This window comes from Anoplolepis gracilipes, chromosome 1 (genome assembly GCF_047496725.1).
Source record: "Anoplolepis gracilipes chromosome 1, ASM4749672v1, whole genome shotgun sequence".
Lineage (NCBI taxonomy): Eukaryota > Metazoa > Arthropoda > Insecta > Hymenoptera > Formicidae > Anoplolepis > Anoplolepis gracilipes.
This window is the reverse complement of record NC_132970.1, coordinates 13,042,121-13,060,711: the sequence shown is the minus strand read 5'-3', so window position 1 is coordinate 13,060,711 and position 18,591 is coordinate 13,042,121. Positions and strand designations below refer to the sequence as shown.

The following is an 18,591-nucleotide window of genomic DNA, read 5'->3' as shown; positions in this document are numbered from 1 at the left end:
ATGTTTTCGCATGTATGGAAATAAACCTGCAAGTGCAAAATGATAATTTCACAATAAAACAGAGAAATACTTTAAGAGGAGAATAACTGCAAATTGATTACATTACGAAACTTTATTTCACTATATCTATGACTATAAAATGTGTGTTACTTACATATATAATATATATTTATATATATATTTATATTGTGGTAAAATAAATAAGGCAGTGGATGCATCGTCGCTTTTCGTTCCGTATCTTTTTCAACTTGTCGTGTGTATGTATATGTGGATTCTCTTAAGGCTACTATCTACTATGTCAATAAAAAAAGAATTATCAAATTTGATATGCTACAGCTCAAACCCATTGACACTTCATTCTTTGTAGAGAGTAGTCTTAAGGGATATTATTGAGAAACAGAAAAAGAGAAAGAGAGGTAAATGTGATAGCGCTCGTTCATAATCGGCAGTGATAACGAGATAACTTCTTCATCTGATGACGCATATACATTCTTTATATATATGTACATATTCATTATATGTACGGATTCACAATTCACACGCGTGTGGTAGTGAAATGACAGCATGTCCGAAAATATAGCACCAAGAATGTAATCGCGAAACAGTGATTTCTTTCGGATCGTTATTTCGAAGCGGAATGTAAATTGTAATCGCTAGAAGAAAAAATCATATCCGCTCGCCGGTTTTTTCTCTGTAATTCATGCTTTATAATGATTATAATTACATATAAGAAGAGAGTTTTGCTAGAGCATTATCTGTCGTTACTTCTTTGGCAAATACTTATACAACTCCCACTGACAGGCAGGGAATTATTATCATGCGTGTAAAAGATAATTCGTATGGCATTATACCGGTTTTCCTTTTTTAATCGAATTTTGAGAAGGTGCGTACTTTACATAAACTTCGTACGAACGCTAAAAAGCGAGCATTTTTTCTAAATCTCAGTCTTTTCGACTCTTTAGTCACTAAAAAATTTCACAATACAATCGAATTTCGACGAATGATCCAATCGCCGAATAGAACGAATTTCTACGCTAACTACAAATCTTCATTGCTAGGAAAAAAATTCCATCGCTATAATTATAATTATAAATTCCATCACTTGACGCGAAAAACGGATATGCTACTAACAAAACCTGTTAGATTATCTTTCAATCGCGCGAATTGCAAATTAAAAATTCATCACATCTTAACAATGACATTTTCCTAAGAAAGATATTACTTATGAATCACATAAGTTTTATCAATAGTTTATAGTTCTCCCCTATATTCGATCGTATGTTTTATTTGAATGGTTTAATGATAGAAGATGAATTGCGTGCCCTGTAAGTGTACATGTACAATTCCACAATCACACATATTATTTAAACAGTTATATTGGAGAGAATCGGGTTTTTAAACTGTTCGAAACAGCTCAGATGAAAACGAGTTTTCGTCTCGTCGCATACAATTTTATCCGTGATCTATCTGGTTTATCTGGTAACTAATCTCTCACGATTATAGCAAATCACAACCAATACACGAATCTGGAAGGCGTTACATATTCTATAAGTATTTACTAATATTTATACATATATATATATATATATATATATATATATATATATATATCAAATAAAGTCTCCCAGAATCACACAGTTTCTTCTCAAACGCGGATATTTTCTAATTCATAAAAATGGCAGTTGTTTCAAATCGAGAGACATTTCTCCGTATATAGCTTTGAAGTTATAAATAATTAAATGAGATAATTTATATACAGTCGGTTTCGATGAAATACAACAAATAAAAGGATCAGAAAAAAAAATAGAAGAAAATAAAATCGAAGAAAATGCGAGAGTCCTGGAATACTTTGTAAAGCGACGGTCAGATATTCAAAATTGTATTAGAACCTGAAAATGAATGTTTTGTTATCGCTTTTTGTTGTCGATTCAGTTTTAAAAAATTAATTATTTATCTTCTTGTAAAAATTTAGTAAAGTAGATTCATTCTTTTCTCGTGTCGATTTCTTTAATTTCTCCTAATTCAAATATTTAATATTATTAATTACTATAGCTCATTCTTTGAGAGCTCTCTAATGTGCAAATAATAAATTTTGCAATTTTAAAGCTTTGCTTTAAAATTGATTTAAATGTGACTAACTAACCACCATTGCTGTATAACGCATTTTTTATCGAGGTATTTCATAATTTATATGTGCACGCATATGTGCGTGTGTTAAGTTTTCATGTTCAATCTTATACCTTTTTTTACAACTTTGGTCTATTTAAATTGCTATTAATCGCAAATTATTAATCGCATTCAAACATGCCTTAAGTTATTTTGTAAAGTAAACTGCATTAATGTAGGATGGCTTAAAAGCTACTACCGCGAGAAAAAGATTTAATCAGATAGACAATGTCGATCATTCCCGATTGCTTGATTAAAAATTTTAACAGGATTCTGATAAAATAGTACTATTGCATAAAGATACATGTTCACATAGATCTTCTTTGAACATGTGCCTGTGTGTGTTAATTCTAAATACTTTCTATGATTATTTTATTAAGCTAAAACTCAAATCCTTTTATATGGGTTTTTTTCTCGCGATAATAATCTTCAACCTATCCTCTATATACGCCAAGTAATATTATCTTATATTTTAATAATAATTTGAATTGATACACATTTTGTCTCGCGAGGTATATTGATATACAAGGAGAACCACAATTTAACAGATATAAAGAAATACGTTTCGTATTTTAGTTCTCCTTATTTATTTGTGAATTTTTATTTGAATTCAAAGCGAATATTTGAAATAGTTCCTTCTTCAATAATATAATAAAATGCCATATAATAAAACTCTTGTTTCTCATAAATATTTAATGACGATTCTAGAATTGAGAATGTATTGAATCATATTAACATGTTCATTTAACTATTTGAATAGAAATAATTAAGTACATAATCTACCAATTCCTGTATTTTCTTATTTCTTATTAGTATATACTTTAAAATTTAGTAATGTAATTTAAAATAAAATTTGAAAAAAATTGTATAGTGCTTGATAAAAGTCTGAACATACTGTGTTTAAAAAAAGAAAATCGGATTATTTTCAATCCGCTGTAACTCAAAAAATCATCAGACACAAAACTGAAAAAGCATTTTAAAGCTTGAAGTTTCAACTTTAACGTATTATCGGTAGTTTATAAATTTTTTTTTAACTGCTCAGTTCTGAGCCTTAAAAAAGAATACACTGTTTTTCCTTACAGTTACATATTGTTTTATTTTGCAGTTCGATAAAAAAATTGTTTTCAAAAAATTTAAATCAAGTTTCAAAAACTACATTTTATCTACAAAACGCTTTTTTACCAAATTACATGATTTCGAAACTAAACTTGTATTTCTAAAAACTATTGATATTAGAAAGTTGAAACAAAAAGTTTTAATTTTTTGTTTGCAATAATCTTTCGCCGGATACCAACATCATTTCTAAAAATGAAATTAATTTAAGGAAAAAATAATATTCTTCTTTAAGGCAGAATTGAGAATATAGAAAAAAAAATAAATTACGAAAACGAACGATAAACGACGTTAAAGTTAAAACTTCAAGCTTTAAAGTATTCTTTTAATTTTTTTGTCTAATAATAATTTTAGCAAGTTGCAAATAACTTAATTTTTTTTTAATACACAATGTGTTCAAACTCTTGTCAAGCATTGTAAATATGTAGCAAGATTTTATATATATAAAATCTTGTATAATTTAATTTTTTTATATTTTCAAGTAAAAATCAATTTTTAAAATCTATTTCTAATTATTTTTAAAGAATATTATGCAAAAAAAATGTTTAACAATTATTACTTTTGTCTTCTGGTTTACTCCAGTGATGAGAATAATATAATCTCTTTAATTATAATTGAAAAATAATAGAAAGTAGCTATAACGTGATTAAAATAAAAATAATACTAATTGTGATAGCAATTATTATTACGACACTGATGATGATATACGATGAAAGTTGTAAAATTTTTTTTTGACAAATATAAATCAATTTTATTTTTTAAAAAAGTATATAAGTGACTGCAAGCAATAAGACGGCGACGGTGATTCTTATTACTTCAGTCAGGTGATTGAAAATCACAATACTACTATTTTCATGTCAAATATCAAATAATCACTTGTTTGGACATTTACAGGACTTTACAATATGTACAAAATTGGATTATGTATATGTACCTGGAATTCAATATTTAATTAAAACTAATGTCCTGCTGCATCTTAAACAACAAATGTGATTGCTTTGCAGATGTGTGCTATTATTTACCTAAAAACTGGCAGTATAATAACTAAAAAATATATCATCCAAAGTTTCATTTGATACAACAATGATAATATTCAGCTTTATAATTTCAGTATAAATATATAAAAGAAACCATCTGATTTTTTTAAAGATTAGTGTTGCTAAAAATATTATGATGGCAGATAACAGATTTATTTCGTTACCAACATGTTGCATTTTCTTTCATACAATGCCATACCTACTTGTGTATTCTAATGACACTGTTGCTTGTACTCCGTAAACTTTTCCACTTCCTTGAGCAAGTCCTGCACAGAATTCAAATTCATATATATATATATATATATATATTAACAAGACTCTTCTATATATTAAATTTTAATATATAGAGGATTATGTTTTAATAATTAAAACATATGTTTACGTATACTAATTAAATAAGTTAATATTTTTTAATGTCTTATGGATATGTAGTCTATTTTTTTATAATAGATAATAAAATATATATATGTTTACCTTTGGCAGTGATTTTCTATCATATTTATGAGCATATTTCCCAACGCATCTGCTTAGTTGCACATAAATATCGCACAATACTTCAACAGGAAAGTCCTTTGTTTTTTCAACAGTAAAATGCCACGCATTTTCGAGTTCGCTTTTATCAACTACAACTTTCTCATTTTCTTCAATTTTATCTCGGCTAGAATCGCTTTCGATGGCAAATGACAATTCATCCATACTCTCGCGTCGAGACGACGAACTCGAGTCACCATTACCAATAGGTTTATCTTCGTCTATGAAACATATTTCCATTTGGTCGAGATTATCAATTCGTTGATCTGTAACAGTGCCATTTTGGCTTTCCTTTGAATTTTCATTCTGCGAATCGTTCTCCGAATCGGTATTATCGAACAATCCCACGTGGCCATTTAAAACGCTATTCGCTTCGGTTTCGAATTCTTGGAATTTTTCTAAATCAATACTAGTAGTAGTTTCATTATTTAGCGACTTACTTGCGACTACTTCGGTAACACTTTCATCGAAAGCGATCTTTTTCTTTTTATGAACTTTTTTCACGTAGCCTCTCGCCCATGCAGGTACTTTACGTTTCCTCGAACTACCGAATTTTTTTCCGTTCACGATGAGGGAATGACTAGAATTTACAGACTCCTTTTTCTCTATTCGTTCGTTCGTGGAAATAGAGTCTGACTTTGTATTTTTGCTATCTTCCTCGTTATTACAATTGTTTTCTAAAATTCGACGATTCTTAGAAATTTCGCGACACTTATCCTCGAAATCGGAGTCCAGTTCAGCTTTTATTAAAGCATAAGCATTATCCCGCAAGGAACACGCCCGATGTCTTATCAATTTATCGGCAGGATCCCTGTGGAAAAAGAGGAAAACATATATTATTCACATATAAACAAAACTTTACCAAAAAAAAAAAAAAAAAAAAAAAAATCTTTCAGCATTCCATTAACAGAAAGCGTAATGACTAATGGGAGTGGCCTTCAATAATGCATAGTGAATTAGTTATAATGGTGTATGTAATAAAACAACAACACGATCATGGTGCGCTCTACTAAATTGAAAACCACTATTATCTACGGAGCGATAACAGCATTACGGATAAACAGCAAAAAGCTCAACTACCTCTTTAATATTCCGAGGGAGGGCCTATCACGTAAGCTGACATGAAAACACACAATATGAATGTCAGTATAGAAAAAGACAGTATCGCTAAAGAATAATCTTAAGTTATAATACAATATCGATAGTATAAGCTGCATTTCTGTAACGGAGATACTTTCGCGCAAGATTCATATGACTGTTTTTTTTTTTCATTTGCACAATGAGTTTCAGAAAGATCGTCCCTCTCGAATTACTAACCTGTCCGGATTATACTCCAGAGCATTTCTGCATATGAGATCAATATCGTCGAGAAATTCGCGAGCGCATAGATAACAATTCATATCGATTTTAGTCATCATTGTTTCAAGATCCATAGGTTGTTTTATTATCAAATTGTAATCCGGCACTTCTTCCGTATCCACTGGCTTTGTAAACATGAAAAATCTAAAACACCATATTATTTATAAATATCTCTGTCGGTTTAAAACCAAAAAAAATGGGATGAGAAAGTAATTCATAAGATGTACTTACTGTCGATTTCTCGCTAGTTTAGCACAGATTTCTCTCAAGAAAATCCGTAATTCTCTCAAAGACACTTCGTCTTTCTCGTACATGATCCGTTTCTCCGCTTCAGTTAGTTTCTTTGGCATCGGATCCGGTGCTAATGGCAGTGTTTCTAAAACCTCTACTTTGTTGCTTTTGATCTGCGGCGGTCTTAGACTCTGAATCATAAAAATGTGTCGGAAAAATTTCATTCTTTGCTCGGTGGTGGGGGTTTTCATAGAATACACTTCTCCACGTAATTCACTGAACAAATTTTTTAATTGATTAGGGAGATCTTGATACGTCGCGTCGCATGTTGCAAGAATTAAAATTGGCAATGAAGGATCCAGTGCTGCAATATGGCATAGCAAAACTGCTTTCACTGTCTCTGGTACAAGAGGCCACCATTTGTCAATTGACCGAATGTAAATTATGGACGGTACATTCCTAGCAGCTTCGTTAATTACCTATAATATTAAATAGACAAAATTATAAAATAAATCTCTTTTTTTTACACAAAATTAAATTATATTGCATATAATTTGAAAGAATTAATATAAAATAAAATTATGTTTATACTCTCTATATTATTTTTAAATATTATAAAATTGAAGATCTTTAAAAATCTCTTAGAAAAATATATGAGATTTAATAATTAAATATATAGTAATGTTATATAACCTGCACACAAGTTTCTTCCGGAGATCGAGCGCTTTCTGCAAATAATGTGCTAACATCCAAAATTTGGACTGGCAAATGTTCCATACAATACAGTAATGCTTGAGCTAAATTAGGTCCTTGACCTTCAGATAAACTACCACCCGAAATTAATAATCTTGGGCGATAGATACCCTTAGCATTCTTTACTCTGTAAAAAAATTATAATATATAAATAACAATTTAAGAGAATAGAATAAATATTTTTATCATTGTCATAATATCATGTATAAGTAGAGAATAATTACTTTGCCATAGCAGGGTTTACACCATGAGGAAATATTCCTTTTACCAAATTAATTAATTCTTCCAATGGAGGTCCTAACAGTGGTACCATAAAAAGTTGTAATTTTCTTCCTACACATGGAGTTACTCTATGCGACGATGGAACGAGCATGGAGCTTGCTTGCATAAAGTCACGTTTCTTTACCTATAAATTAATACATTTAATAATATCTTATTAATAATTTTTAAAATAAAATTTGTTATATATTGCATAATTCTTCTTGTTGCAAAACGTACTTCGACTCTCTCTGGGTCTAGTAATAATCTGTCATTTGTCATATAAATTTGTGGATAAGTTCTCCTTAATCCTTGTAACACTGCTTCGGTACATAAGGCTCTCAAATCTGAGCCGCAATATCCAGTTGCTTTTTCCGCCAATATTTCTAACAATTGTTCAGATGGTGGATTTTTCCACTTGCTGACATGAATCTTTAAAATTTCTAATCTCTCTTTCATAGCAGGTAGTGGGAAGAAAAGTTCGCGATCAAAACGGCCAGGTCTTCGTAAAGCCGGATCGATCGCATCGATTCTATTTGTTGCACCAATAACTATAACCTTTTAACAAGTAAAATAAGAAAAATTGTAACAAATAACATAAAAATATTCTTTCTGCTTCATTTTCTGATTCACTTTTATTACCTCTCCCCTGTCACTGAGACCGTCCATGAGTGCTAAGAGTGTGGATACAATGCTGGCATGAATCTGATCTTGCTTGGTACTTCTGACAGGTGCCAGACCATCTATCTCATCAAAAAATATTATGGACGGTTTCATCTGTTGAGCCTGTTCAAACAACAATCTCAATTGTCGTTCCGATTCTCCGACCCACTTCGACAAGCAATCCGCTCCTTTTCTCATGAAGAATGCCATTTTCTTGTTACCTTGACTGCATTCATTGGCTAATGCTCTGGCTATCAATGTCTTACCAGTTCCTAAATAGATTTTCTTGTATAAAATTTTAAATTAACTTTGATTTTGTAAAATAATAGATTTTATACCTGGTGGGCCATGAAACAGGACACCCTTTGGTGCAGTAGTGTTATATCTCTCGAAAACGTCTGGATACAACATAGGAAAGACGACCATTTCTTTAAGGCAGTGAATGTGAGATTCCAAACCACCAACATCACTAAATCTAATATTAGTGTCTAGAGTAATAGGATTTATGTCAGCTTTTCGATCTGGTGGACCGCCTTGCGGTATCGCCGATTGTCTGCGCAAATATTATTCAATACTCATAATATAATTTACTAACAAAATCGTTGTTCAAACTGAAAACGTTTTTGTGATATGTATAAATACCTCGCTTTTTTGCCCTTCTTTTTATCATAACGTTGAGGCTCAGAGTCACTAGAGTCACTGGAACTCGTGCTTTTACTTCTATGCTTTCTTCTTCTCATTGAATTGCTGAGAACACTCCTTAGAGCTCTAATAGATCGTCTAACTGGCTCTACATTAGCTTGAAATCTATCTACAGTAGGTTTTTTTTGACGTAGACTGTATTTCCTAGGCCCGGGAGAATCCGAAGATTCAGATAGATCACTATCCACCACTGTAAGCAATAAATAAATCAAGATGTTACATTTTATTTTTAGAAAAAATCTATCTCATATAAATATAACATTGAAGCAAACATGAATTTTCTCCTTACCTCTTGGCAATTGCCGTTGAGCCGTACGTCTTGTTCTCTTAATTCGGGTATACATATCCTCATATCCCTAAAACAAGGCATACATAGAAAAAAAAATATAAATTTATAGATTACTACTACTATTTAATATAACAAAAAGAATTGTTTATTAATAAAGTTCGCTCACATCTTCATTTTCAGAATTATCATTATTATCCGGTTTTTCACTTTCTCGCAAACTATCATCATCCGCCTCATCTTGGTCTGTTTTGGGCTTTTCATTTTTTTCAACTACACTTCCACATAATCTGGTTACAGGACCTTCTCTAAATCTGCTTGGGCTATCAGACTTTCTCGTCCTGCAAAACATTTTAATTTCAATTATATTAAATTCCATTAAGTACAACATAAGTATTTCACCAAACTACATGCCTAGTATCTTTTTCCTCGTTTGCTGGTCTGGTTTGTTCACTAATATTTTTTTCCGGTTCTGGCCTTTCTTTAAGATCACGATCAGGTCTACCTCGAAGTTCCCTATTATTTTGCCGATCATGTTCCGTCCTGTCCCTAAGATGTCTTGTCGGATTTTTATTAGGTGGATGATTCTCGCGAGATCTCAAGGGCATACGATCTCGAAGATCACGTTTTCTGCCAGGTACATCATCTATTTCTTTATCCGAGGAAGAAGCATGTTGTTGAAACATAGGATATCCTTTTAAAGTTTGCGTTCCTGTTAATTTTTTGATGGACATTTAGAAATTACAATTAACAATGAATAAATCAAAATAATTATAATTACAATATTTTGAACATTAGTTATTTCATACAATATTTCGATTTAAATTATTGTGAAATTTCTGATTCTAAAGATAAACGTATATTCGCATATACTATTATTACATATACTTTATGTTGATGTAAATACCAAATTTTCCATTCTATTTATCTCATATTTTATGTTTGAGTCCGACTTTTTATTTTTTCCTTGTATTATTTACATTTAATTAAGAACATTTCAGTAGCTCATAACATAATAATTAAATTACCAAAAAATTTATTTTAAGGAATAATTATTTATCTTTGTTTAATCAAAAAGTAAGTTAAAATATATAAATATTTTATAAATCAAAATTTATAATTATTATTAAGTTATAACTTTAGATTGTATTTTTAACTCTCTTTCATAGTTAATAAAATGTTTCTCATCAACAATAAAAATATCTTTTATTCTCAGAATATTAAAAAATTAAATAATTATCTTAAATGAAGCAAATACAAATAAAAAATAATATAAAAAACAATTTAAAATCTAAATAAGATATTAGAAAAATATATAAAGGAATAATTTTAATAAAGAAATGATAATAATAATTTTTAAGAAAACTTAAAAATTTTAATAAAATGGATGAAAAAGAAAAACTAGCTATTGAAATAAAAAATAATAAGAAGTTTAAGAGATCCTCTCAATACTGTCAAACAAACTAATAGATAAAAAAAATCTTTCATTATTTCTACTTAATAAAATTCAATATTTCAGGACATAAATATCAATGCAATTGTATACATCCCATATATATATATATATATATATATATATATATATATATATATATATGCAATATTTACAAGTAAAAGATTAAGTATTTTGTTGCTCCATTATGAAATAATATATTCTATATATTTGTATTTAAAAAATATATATATACATAATTGATACCTAAAATCCAACTAGTATTAAGGTTGTCATAAGTCTGCATTCTATTACGTGTACTACGTCGTACACTTAAATTGTTATTAATTATATGTGAGTTAGAGCCAGAATGCGACCTCAGCTTGCGCAGACTCTTAGGTCGTCTAACATTCGACTCCAAGCTACGGTTGCGAGGAGCAAATATCTCTTCCTCAGTATCCATTGAATCCAATGCAGCATCATCATCTGACATTATCTGTACAATATTGATTGATCATTTTATTGTACTAACACAATCAGAGAAAATTTGTATACATATGTGTAACGATATGAATATTTGTGTACTGTACATAGAAAATATTTATTCAAGTAGTGAACACATTACACAAAATATTTTACAAAAGTTTGAAGCTGTAAAAGATATTTCTTTTGTCTTGTAATTCTTTTCTTAGTTATTAATTCTGATCATACAATCGTTATTTTTATAAATGTACAGAACATAAAATTATAATTACAATAATCATCAAACTATTAAAATATTTTGCAGGTGTTTTCATATACTAGGTATACATAAAAATAAACATAATCAAAAAATCATACACATGCATTTATATGCTTTATACACTTAAAACATTATAAAATTTTTAGAAAAATCTTAATATCTTTGATATCGCGATTAAAATTTACGCAATTAAATTAACATATGTAGAAGAAAAAAATAAGCGAAAAATATCCTAAACGATAAACAACAGAAAACGGCACGCACGTAGACCGTGCTTCTCGAACTTTACACCCTTAATCTTTGCGTAAATCTCTTTGTTTAGGTAGTATTCATAATTTTATGCTTAATTGATGATTACCTTCATCTGGCCAGTTCTCGTTGTCGATGCGCGATTAAAACGTTAAAATTGTTAACGTTCGTCATATGCGTGGGATACAGTGCTGGAACTGCATTCACGATCGGACGAAGTACCGTCCTTCCTTGCAACAGCGCGAGTGCGCTGAGCGAATCACTAGCAAATCGAGGATCGTTCAATTTAATTTCCTTCCCGTTAGCGTTAAATAGAGCCACATAATCGTAAATTATCGCGCATCGAACGGCATTAAAAAGCGAGACGATACGCTACGGATTCACCATGCAGTTGCAAAATCCGTCCCGTCTGTATATAACACATGCACACGCACAAACACAACACACCCACACCACTTCCTCTGGCTGGTACGCGTAACTGTATTTGTATATTATGTTCATTGCTCCCTGAAGTTGGTCGCGTATTGAGCAGGCTCAAGACTCTCTCGACCAATAAAGATTGAGAAATACGCCCCTCTCCGACGTCATTCGTAAATTTGTTCATTTCAATGCGTTCCACTTGCTGTTCGTAATGCTTGCAAGTATCATCTGTCTTTGTTCAACTTTCGGTTTACAACAAGAATGAGGTGTCCTACAAGCGTTACGAATACTTGAAACGAGACGAATAAATATTCGCGCGTTGAAGAGAAAAAAAAGGGATGAAGTGTAGAAAGTGCAAGCGGAACGAACAGACCTAACGTCTCACATTTTCGAAGCGACACGCGTCATGCCTGGCTATTCATGCATCATGACTTGTGTCACTTATGGCGTTCCACTAAACGATCGCAACGCTCACGAGTATTATCTATCTTTGTTTAATTTTCGGTGAACAAGGATAAAATGATTTCACGAGCGTTGCAAGCCTTAAGTGGAACGCACCTTATGTCAATATCTACAAGTGTCATATATATGTACATATAACATGTAAAATATTAAATATATAAGATCAAACAAATAACAGATTATATATAGTATTAAATAATTGATAAAAAGTAATATTTATATAACTTTAGATTTTTAACTAGCGGTCATGATGCATATGAATACCTAAATATTATTACGTATGTTCAAATTGCTAATGATCATCTCTACCATTGATTTCTTCTATTATAAGATCGTCTATTTTAGATTTTCCTTCTATTTCGAATCAGCTGTTTGCCCCAAAACTAGATAGAATTCTCTTCTTGTTGTTCTTTCATTTGCCATATGTGATTACGTTAAATTAAAGTTGCACTCCACTTGGAATGCATCACAAATATTTTGAATCGTTTATTTGAACAATTAAGATAAAAGGCGCGAATATTCTTTCGATCGATTAGTCAATCAAATGACATATTCGACTCGGAGGCATCTTCGTTCATCACGCAAATTGCGCGTATTTTATTATAGTATACGTGACGTATACTACAGATAAATGCGCGCCTATGCATGAAACGGAACGCAGTCTAAGAAAACGAGCGAAAAACAAAATGCACAGTATTTTTCATTCTGCAAACTACACTTGTTATATCTTGGGACAGATGTAATGAGAGGAACCTGTCGGTTATATATATATATATATATATATATATATATATATATATATATATATATATATATATATATATATATATAATATATATATATATATAAATATATATATATATATATATATTATATATATATATATAAATATATTCTGATGGCATAATCTCGATGACATTAAGATAGAAAATTATATTTCTCTCTACATAGATATGCTTCTTATTTTTTAGCCATATATAGAGGAATCATAATATGTATCTAAAAAAATTAAGAGATTATTGAGATTGGGGAGTATCATGAACCCCCCCCCCTCCCCTGCCAACTTCAGACTGGCATATCAGCTGATTGCTCCTTTTCTCGAATAAATATATAGGACCAGTAATCATTGTATTATGTTTTATATATGTGAGAGAAATGATTTTAAGAATCTAATTTCAACATCAGAATATTTTAGAAAACATTTTCTTGATCTAAACGATATCACTATCTCTGCTGTAATTATTTCACTAACAGTCCACATTTCTATAGTCCAAGGTACTTTCTATACTCAAAGTAGTATATGCTCTAACTGTACTATTGTGTTATTGATAATATGTTGACAGATTACACATTATGACATTAGAACTGACAATTAAACATTATAGAGTCATTCCGGTCGGTGAATTTCACAATTTATTCATCGACATATACGTAAAGAATAACAAATAAAAAAAAGAAGTAATTTGAAACAATGACGCAATGTAAACACAAATTGTATTATCAAAACAAAATTGACTACACACATTATTTTATTGAATGACTCGATAGAATTTTAATTAATTCCGAATATACATGACACAGAATGTACTTTAATCCGTCATTAACGGCGAATCGTAATTAATTTTGCAGGAAATGATTTAGAATTTAAATGAATGTGTTAAACATGCTGAATGTGTATAAACAAGGCCACGAAATCGGCAGTGTACTGGCAGTGAATATGTGGATGTTTCTTGCAAAGATGTTAGATTCTCGATCGTTTTATTAGCAATTTTATATATTTGTTTTTATATACAAATCTAAACATGTTTTCCATTATATACAATTTGTGGCCAATGATAGAAGAAACTATAGGTAAAAAAAAGTATTTATATATATATATATATATATATATATAAAAGCCTTTTTTATGTACATTGCTATTAAATTTAATTGTAACGTCATTGTAACGTCATTCTAATATTTATTTTATCCTTATAACAATATATTTGTTTGCAAAAACTCATGCTTAGATATTTACATGATATAATTTATGTATGATATTTATAGTGTAATTTGTAATTTTTATATTATGTATATAATGTTTCTTTTTTAAAGATGTTTAATACATTTATAATCTTCTCTTTCTAATGATTTTTAAAGAATTAATTTTTTGACGTTATTTTTTCAGTTGAATATATTGACGTGGATTTTACATTGTGGTTGTCATGGCTCTTAATGCCACTTCTCATAACATTTCTGCTCCCGCTTGTGATTGTACTGCTGTTATATTCAACTTCCATAATATTATATATCTACAAGTTGCACAGGTTTGAAAATAAATAAATAACTTATCAGTTGTACACACATATATGCTACTTATATAATATAATTAATTAGTACTTACTATAACAAATATATAAAATTTATCAATCTATTCATTACACTAATAATATAATAATAATGGAATTTATTTTTTTTTAAATAAGAAAGATAATTTCACGTATGCATCAATTTGCAAAATGTTTTATGTCTTTTCAATAAAATTTGTTTGCTCTAAACATTTTCTTAATTTATATAAAACAACAAATATTTTATTTCAGAGTTAGACTAAGAAATGCTTATGGTACTGCGTGGCAAAATGCAGCACGTTATATGGTTGCAGCTATTTGGGATGCACATGGTTGGATCTGGCATGGTATGTTTTGATTTGATAAGCTGTTTAAACAAGATTGTATTGTACATAAATCAATGTATACAAATTTCCTTAACATAATATTTATTTATTAATAAAGAATGTAATCTTTTAACAGGATATGAAATTGTGGGCTTAGAGAATATCCCACAGGATAAACCAGTATTGTTTATATATTATCATGGAGCTATCCCAATTGATTTATATTATTTCACATCTAAAGTATTTTTATTTAATTCAAAACTAGTCCATACAGTAGCAGATCGATTTCTCTTTAAATTTCCTGGGTGGTCCATCATTTCTGATGTTTTGAAAGTGATACCTGGTACAATTCAAACATGTTCTGCTATTTTAAAAGAGGGTAACATGCTCTCTATCTCTCCTGGTGGAGTATATGAAGCACAGTTTGGGGATTCTTATTACGAACTTATGTGGAAGAAAAGAATGGGTTTTGCGAAGGTTGCATTGGATGCTAAAGTGGTATGTTTCCATAAAATTTTATATTATTTTATGAAAATTCTATTGCGTAATACTTATTTGTCATTAGAGTGTAATTCCTTTCTTTACGAGAAATATCAGAGAAGCATTTAGAACAGTAAGTTGGGGAAGAAGAATGTGGTTGAAGATATATACTTGGACAAAAATTCCTCTTGCACCAGTCTATGGTGGTTTTCCAGTAAAATTAGTGACGTATGTGGGTAAGCCTATTCCATATGACGAAAATCTTACACCTGAAGAATTGCAGCTAAAGGTAAATAATTATAAAAGTGACATGAAATAGACACATATATTTCATTAATAATATTAAATATATATAAATATTTGAACACACTTTCAGGTTGCTAATGCTCTTACAAATTTAATAAAAAAACATCAAATAATACCTGGTAACATAACACGGGCTTTGATAGAAAGAATACGCAATGTAGAAAGATAGAAGAATTAACAATAATTTTCTTTTATGTACTTAATAGTTAATAAGGTATAATTCCCAGTATTTATTACAATTTCTTATTTTAATTTAATTTATTAGAGTCTTTAGATGTTGCCTTTTAGATGTTGACATTGAAAAACAGATGTAATAAGTGTAAAATGATGGAATACATTTGATAAGATTTTTTTCAACATTTACATTTGTACTTAAATGTAGTTATTATAAATAATTTATAATTATAATAATTATTTACTATTTTTATACATGTATGCACGTGTGCGAAGAGATAGGAATCTTGACAAATTTATATACAGATTGGTGCATTTCCCATGTATGTTCCAATATATACCTAAATTTATGTATTAAGATACTCTTATTCCATGTCTGTATAATACAGTGTACAATGTAAAATAATTTCCTATATATTAAGTATGAAAGCAAATGTGATTTAATATTTTTACACATATTCCTATCTTTTGTTACCTTATACACACTACTTATTTTATTAAAGTAATTATTTTTGAGAAAATTGCAATGGGTAATAAAAAATTTGTGACTTTAAAAGTTTAGAGATATAATGTGAATGTATATGTATTTTTTTTATTAAAAAAATATGAAAATTTATATTGTATTTGTTTAATATCTAATCTGTCTATTAAACTGTCTATCTATATCTTGTTTATTTTCATCTTGTACTTTTTCTAATTCTTATCTTTTCTTAACCAATACACGTTTTCCATAAATTCTCATTTTATTAAGCTGCATAGCTTTTAATCCCTTTATATTCTTGGCCTATTTTGCATCCTATATATCTGGTCCTTGTTATTACTCAATGATCCTAGCAAAAATGCCTGTCAAAGATAAGATTTTTTTTGAAGAATATCTGACAATGAGATATCCATTATAAATGATCCATCATTTCAATTCAAACTCAATTAAAGTCATATTGAGATCTTTCTTTATGATTGTACGTTCTGAAGAATCCTAATCATCTTTTGTAACACTGAGAAGAGTTTTCTTACATAATTTTGTCTATTCGAGTTTAGTTATAACTACAGCTTGTTCCAGTAGGTTAAATATTCTTAATCCATTTTCAGCTGTACATGTATAAGAACTGCTGTACAGAGATATTTAGACACTGCTGAGTCTTGATTTTCTGGTTATCTAAATAAATCATATTCAGAAGCTAAAAGAGTAAAACAAGAAGTAAAGGAAATAGTTCCTATTAAAACCCTTTGTAAGAGATTCAACACAAATATATTGATACAAATGTTGCAAGGAGGAGAAAATGGGAAATTACTCGCCAAACCAGCTAGGACATTTAAGTTCATTTTATACTGTATTTTCAAAAATATATTTTCCAATTGATTGGCATTTTTGGTAAAAGCCGTCATTATATAGAGTCAAAATAAACAATTCTATCAATCTTTTCAATTGAATTTCTTCTTCAGTTGCTTTTTTGGTTTTAGAAAAATCCTTTATCATCAATGAGATTTTGGAATAAAATTCATTTTGATTTTTCTCTATAAACAATTGTTAATATAGTATATGTCTTCTGCTGTACTGGGGTTACAAGTGAAAGTAAAATTTCAGTCATATTTTCAGAAAAATATTCTTTGCTCCAATTAATAGTATAAAAAGAATTTTCTCCAAACTGAGTAGGTTTCCAGATATCTCCCATTAACCATAAGAGCTATCACATCTGCAACTATAGAAAAGGTATAGTGTCTTCTTTAGAAACTACACTTTGAAAATATAATCCATAAAATCTTCTGAACATTTTGCATTGTGTTTCTCTAATTATTTTTTGTCAAACAGCAAAGGTTGTCTTAATTTAGGAAGTAAAGTATCACCTCATCCAAGGAGCAGAAGGCTCCTGCTTTTATTAATTATTTAAGAGACTTTTTCATTTTCTTGGAAATCTTGGGAATTCATTGTGAAAAGTAAAGATACCCAATAGTTAAATTAATTTACTAATATTCTTTTCTTTAAAGTATTTTTTCGTTACAAGCAAGATATTATATTTGTAAAAATTTTTTAGAAATTTTTAAATTTTCTAACCTTGCATTTCTCTTTTTCTCTTAACAGCTTCTTTTGCATATTTATATTTAATTATATATATAAAACAATATATTTACATATTTATATTTAATTTTGTTTTTATTATTCACTGGATCCATCAAGAAGTCAGTAGGTTTGTTTTTTATTCCTGCATTCCTGAATTAGTACAGTAAGTTAGAACGAGAAAAAGTATATTTGTCTTATTCTAACTTATTGCACTAGTTCAGTAGTACAGGAATAAATAATAAACCTTTTCTTTCCACGCGTATGTCTTTATCAATTTTTGTAATATTGCACATGCGTGAGAAACCCAATTCCAGATTTCAGGTTAGAGCAAGACATTCTGCCCCATATGCGCAGTAAAACATCCAAAATGTTCAATATCTGATTAACCAATTCAGTATAAGGAAATTTTTGCCACTTTTACTGATTGGTCAAATTAAATAACTCAATAATCATTTCTAATGCCAAGTGAAACGCTTCAGACTGTATACAAGAAAATATAGAAATGGAAGAAGAGA

General features: G+C 29.5%; 2 protein-coding genes and 1 long non-coding RNA gene across 9 annotated transcripts; 1 reads left to right on the top strand and 2 right to left on the bottom strand.

Annotated features, from left to right (window-relative positions):
• Window positions 1-97: 97 nt before the first annotated feature.
• LOC140664832 (ATPase family AAA domain-containing protein 2) lies at window positions 98-12,009 on the bottom strand. 3 transcript variants are annotated; one of them, XM_072890351.1, is made up of 17 exons: window positions 11,632-12,009; window positions 10,799-11,027; window positions 9,514-9,811; window positions 9,269-9,440; window positions 9,103-9,169; window positions 8,754-9,003; window positions 8,450-8,664; window positions 8,091-8,383; window positions 7,689-8,006; window positions 7,415-7,596; window positions 7,131-7,317; window positions 6,438-6,916; window positions 6,165-6,350; window positions 5,928-5,963; window positions 4,791-5,658; window positions 4,520-4,582; window positions 98-1,526 (listed from the first exon to the last, which is right to left on the bottom strand). In XM_072890351.1, the coding sequence occupies exons 1-16, from the start codon at window positions 11,635-11,637 to the stop codon at window positions 4,529-4,531; spliced, it is 3,840 nt and encodes a 1,279-aa protein (XP_072746452.1). In that variant the 5' UTR covers window positions 11,638-12,009; the 3' UTR covers window positions 98-1,526; window positions 4,520-4,528. The 3 variants fall into 3 exon arrangements, with proteins under 3 accessions (XP_072746452.1, XP_072746443.1, XP_072746461.1); XM_072890342.1 differs by having other exon boundaries at window positions 98-4,582; XM_072890360.1 differs by lacking the exon at window positions 5,928-5,963 and having other exon boundaries at window positions 98-4,582.
• A 1,557-nt stretch (window positions 12,010-13,566) lies between these two features.
• Window positions 13,567-16,451, top strand: LOC140667046 (DGAT1/2-independent enzyme synthesizing storage lipids). Of its 3 annotated transcripts, none has more exons than XM_072894701.1 (7): window positions 13,567-13,679; window positions 14,034-14,255; window positions 14,572-14,710; window positions 14,984-15,078; window positions 15,194-15,555; window positions 15,623-15,826; window positions 15,914-16,451. In XM_072894701.1, exons 2-7 carry the CDS (start codon window positions 14,207-14,209, stop codon window positions 16,010-16,012), a joined length of 948 nt encoding a protein of 315 aa, XP_072750802.1. In that variant the 5' UTR covers window positions 13,567-13,679; window positions 14,034-14,206; the 3' UTR covers window positions 16,013-16,451. The 3 variants fall into 3 exon arrangements, with proteins under 3 accessions (XP_072750802.1, XP_072750791.1, XP_072750783.1); XM_072894690.1 differs by lacking the exon at window positions 13,567-13,679 and adding an exon at window positions 13,698-13,799; XM_072894682.1 differs by lacking the exon at window positions 13,567-13,679 and adding an exon at window positions 13,712-13,885.
• A 90-nt stretch (window positions 16,452-16,541) lies between these two features.
• LOC140667052 (uncharacterized) lies at window positions 16,542-18,566 on the bottom strand. Of its 3 annotated transcripts, none has more exons than XR_012046932.1 (3): window positions 18,071-18,454; window positions 17,310-17,717; window positions 16,542-17,195 (listed from the first exon to the last, which is right to left on the bottom strand). It is a non-coding gene; the product is annotated as an uncharacterized lncRNA (long non-coding RNA). The 3 variants fall into 3 exon arrangements; XR_012046933.1 differs by lacking the exon at window positions 16,542-17,195 and having other exon boundaries at window positions 17,336-17,717; window positions 18,071-18,226; window positions 18,321-18,490; XR_012046931.1 differs by lacking the exon at window positions 16,542-17,195 and having other exon boundaries at window positions 17,336-17,717; window positions 18,071-18,566.
• Between the last annotated feature and the right edge of the window lie 25 nt (window positions 18,567-18,591).